This window comes from Bos javanicus, chromosome 11 (assembly GCF_032452875.1).
Source record: "Bos javanicus breed banteng chromosome 11, ARS-OSU_banteng_1.0, whole genome shotgun sequence".
Taxonomy (NCBI): domain Eukaryota; kingdom Metazoa; phylum Chordata; class Mammalia; order Artiodactyla; family Bovidae; genus Bos; species Bos javanicus.
Window position 1 is genome coordinate 67,188,619 of NC_083878.1, and position 11,500 is coordinate 67,200,118.

The following is an 11,500-nucleotide window of genomic DNA, read 5'->3' on the forward strand; positions in this document are numbered from 1 at the left end:
TCTAAATTGCTTCAATATGAGCAATCAACAAGGAATGTGCTATTACTTCTGAATTACCTGTAAATAATTATAAAGCAGCACGGTATTATCACTTTGTTTCTATTCTTCAAGCAGGCACATTTTCTCCAACTCCTTTTCAGAATAAAAGTACTTTGATTTGATTACTCTTTATAGTGATGAAAAATGAAGTTATTAATCAATATTCCCTTTAGCTCTACTTTCATATGTTTTATAGAAATGATGTCATCACTCAGGAGACCTTCTTTTAGCAAGATGTTTCCAAATCCTGTTCACAGCACTCTAACGCTCAAGGTTAGCGACCGATTGGAGTCATAATGTGTCACTGGTTGTCTCTGAGGGGTTCCAGAGGTTTGGCAGATGTGACTGGGCAGACATACAGGCAGCAACAGAAAGGCAGCATTATATAGATTTTGGCAGGCAATGGTCCTAGAGGAAATAACAAAAAGAGAAGGCTCTGTGATGCCATAAGAAAGAGCTTCCTCCATGTTGCTGTAATTTGAAAAGAATTTCTCTCCTATACAAAAAAACAACTATGTAATAAGTATGGATTTTCTGGAATTGGAAGCTTTCTAGCAATAATTATTAACATGCTGTTCTACATGTCCTTATTGCTATTTTTTCAGATGTGTCATTCCTGGCCAGAAATACATATGGAAGATTCAATAGGAGTACATCACGGTTAAAAGCCCTGGGAGCTGTAATCACAGGGACTGTTATTAGAGTCTTAGATGCAAACTGGTAAACCAAGATTGTGGGAGGGGGCAGAAGTCCCCTCCACTCCCCACCTCCAGGTGATGAAGGGTGCTCAGATCTCACAATCAACCATCTGATGTGGAACCATCACAGACTAGTGTTCAGCAAGAAAACAGAGACAGAGACTGAGACAGAATCTCAGCATGAAGAGGATTCCCCTCTCCAGCAAAGACAGTATAGTGTGAAGTCACAGAGGTTAAAGGCCACCTGAGTCCTAAATATCAGAAAATGGGAGAGAAGGAAAGGGAAGATGAGATTCTTTCGGGCTTCCTAGATGTTGAGGGCAGCCCCTCTACCTACCTACACCAGAGCAGGAATCTTGAATGAGGATATTTAATGATGAAAAATTGCCCTGTAAGTAAACATCCCTTTAACTCAGAGAAAGAGAAGGGAAATAGAAGTCTGATTTATGCAAAACAGCTCTGAAAGTTCCTCCGGATCTGTGGTCTGACCATATCGCATTCATATCGCACCCCTGTTTGATCCACACAAAGAGAGCTTCCACCCAGCTGGACATACAGGGTGTGGGGTGACGTGAGGTCCTGGGTGTGTGTGCTGTGAGATAAAACAGGGCCTTATTCTTGGCATGGCCCAGCATTGAGCTCTGTGGGCAAAGGAGGCTTTATTTATGCAGCGGCTGGTTTGCCCCACACTGACCTTGGGCACTGGGGTCACACCATCTCCCAAGACTCCCTTGCTGTGTTACCATAGCCAGTGCAAGGCAGCAGCTATCTAGCTGCCTCTAAAAATCAGAAATGAATGAATATCGTGCATCTTTTATCTTCTAGCTTGAACATCTCCTTTCAGTGTGTGTTTGTCAATCAATCATGTCTGACTCTTTGTGACCCTGTGGACTGTAGCCTGCCAGGCTCCTCTGTCCATGGAATTCTCCAGGCAAGAATACTGGAGTGGGTTGCCATCTCCTTCTCCAGGGAATCTTCCTGACCCAGGGATTGAACTTGGGTCTCTTGCACTGCAGGCAGATTCTTTACTGTTTGACCCACCAGGGAAGCCTCTCCTTTTTCTAATTCTAAATTTAATATGGGCCTGAAAGTGAAAGTCGCTTGGTCGTGTCCCACTCTTTGGGACCCCATGGATATAGTCCGTGGAATTCTCCAGGCCAGAGTACTGGAGTGTGTAGCTTATCTCTTCTCCAGGAGATCTTCCCAACCCAGGGATCGAACCCAGGTTTCCCACATTGCAGGCAGATTCTTTACCAGCTGAGCCATGAGGGAAGCCCAAAATAGGCCTATGGAGCATCATGTATGTGCCATATATATTCTAGGTTCTATGGAGGTGACAAAAACACCTGTTTTTCTCTCAAGGGAAGGCAAGAAACATATAAAACACAGCTCTCAGAATGGAAGGGAGCAAGAGACTTGCTCATGCATGTGGCTTGTAGGATCTCAGTTCCCCTATCAGGATTGGACCTGGGTCCTCAGCAGTGAGGGTGCAGAGTCCTAACCACTGGACTGCCAGGGAATTCCCACTTCCCTAAGACTTTTGGATGAGACTAGTGTTGGGGTCAGAATTGACCCCTCCCCACACATATATAGGTGTGGGGTGAGGTGAGTATATTTCATACATACTACGCTGATAGCTCAGTTGGTAAAGAAGCCACCTGCAATGCAAGAGACCCCAGTTCGATTCCTGAGTCAGGAAGATCCCCTGGAGAAGGGAACAGCTACCCACTCCAGTATTCTGGCCTGGAGAATTCCATGGACTGTATAGTCTGTGGGGTCACAAAGAGTTGGACACAACTGGGCGCCTTTCACTTTCACTTTCACACAAAGTATGGGCTTCCCTGGTAGCTCAGCTGGTAAAGAATCCACCTGCAATGCAGGAGACCCCAGTTCGATTCCTGGGTTAGGAAGACCCCCTGGAGAAGGGATAGGCTACCACTCCAGTATTCATGGGCTTCCCTGGTGGCTCAGACAATAAAAATTCCACCTGCAATGTGGGAGACCTGGGTTCGATCCCTGGGTTGGGAAGATCCCCTGCAAGAGGGCTTGGCAACCCACTCCAGTATTCTTGCCTAGAGAATTCCATGGACAGAGGAGCCTGGTGGGCTACAGTCCGTGGAGTCGCAAAAAGTTGGACATGACTGAGTGACTAAGCACAGCACAGCACACACAAAGTACAGAGGAAGAGATTCTTCTGATTTTTCAGGCCACTGAAATACAATATTATATGAAGGATGAATTATTGTCAAATCCAAAATGCATCCTCAGAGGCAGCACAATTGTCTCCCTAAGGAAGTTGCCTCCCAGGAACGTTAATAGCTATTAGGAAAAATAAATCAATAAAAGAAAAAAGGAAAACCAGATTCTATGGTCAGTTAAGTTTAGGAGAATCTGGATGAAGCAATGCGACATAGATTTCTCCTCCACAAAATCCTCAGCCCGTTTGATAGGTGAATGTGAGTTGTCAGTCCCTAAGAGGGAGATTATTGAACCCTGAACTCTAGTTAGCTAGTTAACTAATTACTCACTGTGGAGCATCTTCCAGACCAGCATTCCATAGCCCCAGAGGAAAATATGTCAACCTCCAATCCTTCGTAAGATATGACACGCAAAACATATCCTAGGTACTGCAGCCATGTACCTAAGTGACTACACATGGCTGAGTGTACAGACACCGTGCTGTCCCGCTGACTTGAAGTCACATGACAGCACATGAAGAAGATGAAGACCTCTTCACAGATCTCTGCCTCTATCCCAGGCTTCCTGATCTTATGCAGTTAAAGAGAAAGTTTGGAAAAGATTAGTGAACATATTAAAAACATAAAAGCTTACCACAGCTACACTAAATCACTCAAGCCAACATTCTGAAAGAGATGTGGATAGTGATCAAGCTTTATAACCACATAACCCAGTCCTGTGATTGCAGTCCATATATAGAAAGATAGCTATGGGCTCAGGAAGGTTTCCCAAAGGAAAATTTATAGATCAGTGATTCATGACGTATAGCTTTTCTCTTCAGTAATTTAATTTACTAACTTCCATTTGTAAGAGAGAGCAGGAAAAAAAAATTAAGACTTTAATTCACCTCCAAGATTGTTTTGAGCATTTACTTGTTTGTCCAAGTGACAATATCTACTCTCTGCTTCTGATAAAAACATCAAAAAAAGATTATGTTAACATCATTTCTGAAAATATAATTATCTAAAAACAAGTCAAAGGACAAGAATTCCTTTTAGAACTCCAGGAAAAAAGAAAAAAGATTTAGCCCCAGGATATGGAGAAGACATGATGGTGGCAGTGATATTTGAGCTGAGCCTGGAAAATGAATAACAATTACCAGTTAGAGATAAAGGCAAGGGTTGGCATTCCAGGGTGAAGGAACAGCATGTATGAAAGCAGAGAGGCATGAACCATCCTGAATGTTTCCACTAGAGTGAGAACCCTGGTGTAGCTCAAATACAGATTTTTAGCATAGAGTGACAGATACAGCTGGAGAGGCTTTGGAAATCTTATTAAAAAACGCCCTCTGTGCCATTCCAATGAGCTTGAAGTTTATCTTGTAGGTTGCCAGTGAAAATTTCAAAGCGTAGTAGTCAGTTTACTTAAATACTTTAGAAAAACAGCCTTAGGGAAAATGGAGAAAATGCCCTGGAATATGAGACTGATAACCAGAGCTATCAATTACATCACTGTTATAAAAGTCCAGGTGAACAAATCTGTGGACAAAGCCAGGGTTGAGAGCCAATTCTAAGATGAAATGACAAGGGTTAGTAACTAACTGTATGTGGTGGTAAGAAGAGTCACAGAGAGTCCTTAGTTTTCTAACCAGATATATGGTCCTGTCACTGAGAGAGTTCAGGATTGTAGAGAAAAATATAGGTTTAGTGGAAGTAGCTAATAGAATACGTTTGCATGCCTGCATGCTCAGTTGTGACCAACTCTTTGTAACCCCATGGATTGTAGCCCACCAGGCTCCTCCACCCATGGGATTTCCCAGGCAAGAATACTGGAGTGGGTTAGTATTTCTGCCTCCAGAGGGTCTTTCTGACCCAGGAATCCAACTCACATCTCCTGTGTCTGCTGCATTGACAGACAGATTCTCTACCACCGCGCCACTTGGGAAGCCCTAATAGAACAGCTTAGCCTAAGCAAAAACCTCACAGTGGCTCAGTTGAAGGTACAAAGAGGAAGCCATACCACGTTCTTGCATGAGCTGCTCTCTGCAAGGTCCATAGTTTCTTATCTTGTTTGATTTTAGGGATGATTCTTTTCCTAAATCTCAGTAATATCAATGTATAAAATACCCACAGCCATGGCTTCAATTGGACCAGAAGTTGTCATCAATCATTTTGATATCTTCAACATCAACATATGGTGAGTCAGATCAGCTCCATGTCAAAATGCCTTGCCCACCAGGTGGATATTCCAAAAGGCTTCCTGGTATGCCGGAATGTGGCACAGATATGGAAAATGGAGAAAGATAAGTCTTAGGCCCCACCTGTTCACACCTAGCTTGAGTAAAGCTGGCCAAGTACAAATATGAGAACACTTTTTATCTGAATGCATACCTGTCATCTCAGCTTCATTGCTTTGGTGAAGTCAAGATGAAGTTCACAGTGAGTAGATTGTTCCTTTTGAATTTATTACCTTATAATCGGAAACTGCTAATATACTCAGCTAAGTGGGGGTATGCTTCTTATTATAATATCACTGTCATGGAAAAATTTGTAAAAATAAGAATAATCCCTTTTTATGGAATTATGGCATTTATACACATCTCCATAGAAAAGGATAATCATACTGGGATTAGTCAGCTGCCTGAGCATCTTATACTATGCTATCTTTTAAAAAAATTGCTTTCTGGATCTGTTGATTCAGATCTAGGCACAGAGCAAACAGCTGCTAACTATATGAAATGTCTGATTTTTCATTACATTCTTGAATTCCTTTTTTGACAAAAAAATACTACTGAGCAGGTTCAGGCAAGATAAAAAGCTTATTATCAAAATAAATTAGTGAGAGACTTACTGTCACATTCCCTCCTGTGAAATGGATCTCTAAGTAACAAAGTTTTGCCTTGAACCCTGTCTATAGTCTTATATTCATGAAAACACTAGAAGCATGAAGCTAGTTCATCATCTCACTTGTTTCATGTAAAAGGCTGAGAGAGTAGCAAATGGACAGCAAAATTCCGCCAAAGCAACCGGTGATGCTGTGTGTCTCATAACAGGATGCAAAAGGGCTAGAGTAGGGTGAATAAACATTCATATTTTGACATACTAAACATTAAAATATATGACAGTAGATTCTGCTTCATAATGGAGTTGCAAGTGTGAAATAATTTTCTGGAAATAAGTGCTAATGATAGGAAGGTTAAGGGAAAAAAAAGAGCTTCAGACAGGTTAGATCTGATTTCTCTTCCAGTTGTGGTATGAACAAAAGGTAGACCCTTGGCCAAGTCACTCAACTTCTGAAGCTCCATTTTCTCATCTGTGAAGAATTATGTTGTACTAATAGATCTTTAAAATTTCTTTCACCTCTGATTTTTTTTCATCCTCCTTTTTAAACTATCAGGGGATACATCAAACTTTTTTTTTTTTTTTAATTATCTTGAATCACTAGTGCAGGTCTCAACCCGTTTTGTTCCAGGCAAAGAAAATGAAGATAGGGACCCAAAATTGTGCATCCTGCATAAAGCTCTGTGTTCTGAGAACCAGTGTCATGTACTCAATGACAACTATGATTACCCAGGTATCCTGGGACACTGATTGACTTCCCTTCTACTAAGCATACTCGATAGCCAGATACTCCATCTTTGGCTTCTCATCATTCATATCCAACCTGGTTACTAATCCATTGCTTTGAATATATGTATATACACACACAGTAGATGCAAACAAATACTATTTGATTCCACTTACACGAGATATCTGGAATAGTTAAATTCATAGTCAAAAAGTACATTGATAGATGCCAGGGGCTGGGGGTAGGATGGGAAGGGGAAATAGGAACAACAATATGAATGTACTTAGTGTCACTGAACCATATAGTTAAATAGGGTTAAAAGAATATGTTTTATATTGTGTGAATTTTACCACAATAAAAAATGTTTTTAATAAAGACTGCTTTTGAGATTAGGGGGTCTAGGAAGAGAAGAAAGCATTCAGGTCAATAATTTGATCTGGAAATTAGTCCTATTTGGTTTCTAGACCACATTAGGAAAGTTATCTTAATTCATTCTCAGGTCTGCTTCTCAGAAATTAAAACGATTTTCATGCCAAGTATGCTATTCAGTGTCAATGCTATTTTTCAATATACTTACACTTCATCAGTTTTTCGTAAGACCTACATTAAAAATTCTAAAACAACATAATTATTTATAATTAACCTACAATTCAACATTATCATTAAATTTTCTACAGTTTAAAAAAATTGAAGATCAAAGAAGAAGAAAAGACAGATCACGCAACAGTAATAAATTTAGTAAGCACTTTTATAAGTTTAGCTAGAAAAAGACGATGAGGACATTGTTTTGCCATTTAACAGTAGACCAATGTTATTTGTGATTTCAGATTGTCTTTGCTGGACTTCTTGGCATCTTCCTGACTCCTACTCTTGCTAACTATGTAAGTTTCGTTTTTTAAAGTGTGTTACCAAAATGCATTTGCAAAAAAAAAAAAAAATGGTATTAAATCATTATCAATTTCTTGTAAATTTCAGGATATCAGTGTTAATGATAACAACAACAGTGGTGGAAGTGGGCAGCAGTCAGTGAGTGTCAACAATGAACATGGCGTGGCCAATGTTGACAATAACAATGGATGGGACTCCTGGAACTCCCTCTGGGATTACGGAAGTGTAGGTAGTCAACATGCAATTTCTGTTCTTTGCAAACATGGCATTTCTTTTTAAACAATAATGAAAATTGCCTGCTAACCATAAATAAATAAAAAACTTATGTAAATTCTAATTGCAAATAAGAGAGTTATAAGTAAAAGTGTCTCTTTTGCTTACTCAGCTTCACTTCGTAGATAAAATTGCTGTCAATAAGTTTCTCATAGTAAGTTAAAATTCAAGTCAATGAATGTTAATTAGAATCCAGTGAATGGTATGAGGCTATAAAACAAGTGCAACATCCTTTGGCCTTACCTGCAGAAACCCTCAATAAAGATGAAAGACCTTCATAATATTACTGTTGCCAAACCATAGTCCACATCATTCTATTGTCAATTTCCTAAAAAGACAGAAATTGGCATTTAATTTATAATTCAAAAGGACCAAAGTAAATGTAAGTAATAATATTAATTAAATGTAAGGGCACCTAAGAAAACAACAAAAAAATAATACCCACTTGGCTCTAGTTAGAAAACTGAACTCTGCAATTATCAGCTCTATATTTAACAAAATTTGTCCTTTAGAAAAGGCAACTCTTTGTAGTTTCAGTTTTATCATCTGGTCAATTAGAAAACTAGTTACTATCCTGCTAGCCTCCTTGAAATGTTGTGAAGATCAAAGGAGATTAAAATATGATAGTATTTAAAAATTTATTTCTGCAAAACAAACATGTAGGGAGACTCTTGCTGGGCTAGAATCTGAAGTGAATTCAACAGTCTCCCCCTCAAAGAGTTTGTGATCTATGCTCACAAATGTCAGCAATAAAAATGATTGCAAAACAGGGCCAGATCCAGCGCCCTTATCTCAGTTCATTGTGATCTCACAATTCCATTTCCCTCTACTGGTGAAACTAATTTCTGATGAGAAAGACACCTTGGAGAACATACTGCTTACCATCCACCATCTTCTTTAATAGGGCTTTGCTGTCATCAGACCCTTTAAGAAGAAGTTGTGCATTGTGCACAAAATGAACAAGGAAGTCATGCCCTCTATTCAAGCCCTTGATATGCTGGCCAAGAAAAACAAGGTAAAAGCAAAAGTCATTTTATTCTTTACTCGGGGAGGGGGTGGATCTTATGATTTCCAATAAACAGTGAGAAGGTCACAGTTGCTCCCTCCTGACCACATAGTACGCTATCCTGTGCAGCACAAAAGGGCAAGAGGAGTTGGAACTGCCTGAGGAGAGGCCACTGCCATCACACTCAAATGCTGAGACTCACACCTGCGCCTCTGGAGTCTGATCAGAGCACCTCACTCTCACTATTAGGGAAATAGAGCTCTGTTCACATCAAGGGGAGTCCTCCGCACTTCAAGGACATTTTCCCAGAAGAGTTGGGTTAGGGTTATTAGATTTAACAAACAAAAATAGAGGATACCTAGTTGGGTTTGAATTTCAGATAAACAGTGGATAATTTTTTTTTTTTTTTTTTTGCCTAACTATGTCCCATGCAATACTTGGGACATGCTTACAAATGATCTTTTGTTTACCTGAAATCAAAATTTAACCGGTGTCCTGTATTTTATCTGGTAACCCTAGGTGTGGTGGGCAGGGAGAGCGGAACTATCACTAAAATGTCAGCCTGAGTTTATATTTGTATAACTGATAAGTGGGTATCTTTCATTGACAGTGGAAAGAAAAGAAACTACATTTTCAGAGACTGATTATCATATAGGTCAATCCAAGAACTATAAGATGACCAAATGAGCTACAACCTTCAGGGTAAATTTATCCTCAGACTTATGCTGTTATGAAAAGCTGAGGTTTTGAATCAGCTAAATCCCTTAGGACATTTCAAAGTGTTGAGATATACAGGGTTGTAATTGGTTCTTCTTCATTTTGGTTATGGAAAAATTATAGCCAAGAAATATGCCCTGTCGGCCTTGTTGTTGTTCAGTCCCTCAGTTGTCCTACTCTTTGTGACCCCATGAACTGCAGTATGCCAGACTTCCCTGTCCTTCTCTATTTCCTGGAGTTTGCTCAAACTCATGTCCATTGAGTCAGTAATGTCATCCAACCAACTCATCCTCTGTTGTCCCCTTCTCCTCTTGCCCTCAACCTTTCCCAGCATCAGGTGGGTCTTTTCCAATGAGTCAGCTCTTCGCATCAGATGGCCAGACTATTGGAGCTTCAGCTTCAGCCTCAGTCCTTCCAATAAATATTCAGGGTTGATTTCCTTTAGGATGGACTGGTTGGATCTCCTTGCAGTCCAAGGGACTCTCAAGAGTTTTCTTCAGCACCACAGTTCAAAAGCATCAATTCTTCAGCACTCAGCCTTCTTTATGGTCCAACTCTCACATCCATACATGATGACTGTAAAAACCATAGTCTTGACTATTCGGACCGTTGTTGGCAAATCAATGTCTCTGCTTGGCCTTGTATCCAACCCCCAATTCAACAAACCACTGGGTTTAACACTACTCTCTCTCCTCCTTGCCACATCTTCCCCACACTCAGCTTCAGGGTAGAGGACCAGAGGGACCACCTCCCAAGAGCCTGATCTACTCAGTCAAGCCTGACAAAGTCAACAACCTGGACCAGTTTGGGAAATCCGTTGTTACCATGTGCAAGGGGATTCCAACATACATGGCTGAAGAGATTCAGGGTGAGGAACCCCCCTACTGTGCATTCTGAGTTAGTGCTGGTAGGATTGTCAGACTGTTTTCAGGCCTGTCCACAGAGGACACAAATTACTCAGGAGGTGGTGATCAAGGCTGACACTTAAGTCGTGCTTGCTCTGTGCCATGCACCATTCAATGGGCTTTACGTGAGTTAGCTCATTTGCTCTTGATCCCAGTCTTATGTGATAGACTTTATTGTTATTCTCAATTTCTGATGAGGAAACAGGCACAGAAAGAGGACACAAACTCCTTGCCTGGGTCATTCTTAAGTATTTTGGCTCTGGATTCTGTGGTTTTTAACCATTGGGAAATATTTCCTTTCATGGGTGAATCTAGAGTAAACTCAAGAAATGCATAAATCATTAAATGCAAGGAGAATGCTGATAGAATCTGTTGGGTTTTTTATAGCTCAAACAATCACCAATTCTGAGCATTAAAACAATAATTTACGCAGAAACAGAGTGTCCACTCAGGAACCGAATATAACACCAACTTTTTAGATCTCTTAATTGGTTAATTTATGGCTAACCAGCTTAATCTTGAAATTATTGCAGAGTTGGTTTGAAAACTGTGCAACATTTCTCACCACCATCCCCAAAAAGACAGGTCCTTGAAAAGGCATTGATGGTGCTTTCTTCTTCTTTTATCAGGAGCAAACCTGATTCTGTACCCAGAAAAGTGCTTCAATGTTGATATACTCTGGATTCTGAACATTTCCTTATGTGAAGAAGCAATGGAGAACTAAAAAAAAAAAGTTCCTGTGGGTTTAGTCATCAGAATATTCTATTCAGAAAAATGTGGATTCTAATGGTGTTTATCGTATCATTCTGAAATGTTCTCTCCTAGTCCTGTTTGGTTTCCTTAAGAGTCAATAAACCTATTTAGCACTGAGTTCAGTTTATACTAAAATTCTTTAGTATTTCTATTTGGAAAGCACAGGGTCAAAAGTGCTGTATGGTGGCAGCAAGTTGTCGAAGTGCATTAGACCCAACTGTTAGCCTATATTCAGGGCCTGTGCCTTATAAAGAGCCCCTTCAGCTGCTTCAGACACTACTAACCGCAGCTCTGGGAATAGTTCCAAGACCATCCAACTGCTCTGAAGACTGCCTATAGTTGATGTGCATAGTAACATTTCAGATCAACAGAAATCCACTCAACGTAGCATAAGCCAAAAGAGGGGGAAGGGTATTGCAAGGATATTAGAATGTCTAAAATTACTCTTAGAGAAAGAAAAGGAGAAGAAGACTTGG

General features: G+C 40.2%; 1 protein-coding gene across 1 annotated transcript; it reads left to right on the plus strand.

The window, feature by feature from the left end:
* The first annotated feature begins 5,265 nt into the window (after window positions 1-5,265).
* GKN1 (gastrokine 1) lies at window positions 5,266-11,141 on the plus strand. The gene is made up of 6 exons (XM_061432859.1): window positions 5,266-5,353; window positions 7,310-7,363; window positions 7,458-7,595; window positions 8,548-8,658; window positions 10,087-10,234; window positions 10,901-11,141. Exons 1-6 carry the CDS (start codon window positions 5,342-5,344, stop codon window positions 10,993-10,995), a joined length of 558 nt encoding a protein of 185 aa, XP_061288843.1. The 5' UTR covers window positions 5,266-5,341; the 3' UTR covers window positions 10,996-11,141.
* Window positions 11,142-11,500: the final 359 nt, after the last annotated feature.

Bases quoted from the DNA above. Each gene is read 5' to 3' on its own strand.
- GKN1 (XM_061432859.1), top strand. The intron at 7,364-7,457 runs GTAAGTTTCGTT...TGTAAATTTCAG, and splicing joins CTCCTACTCTTGCTAACTAT to GATATCAGTGTTAATGATAA. The intron at 7,596-8,547 runs GTAGGTAGTCAA...CTTCTTTAATAG, and splicing joins CCCTCTGGGATTACGGAAGT to GGCTTTGCTGTCATCAGACC.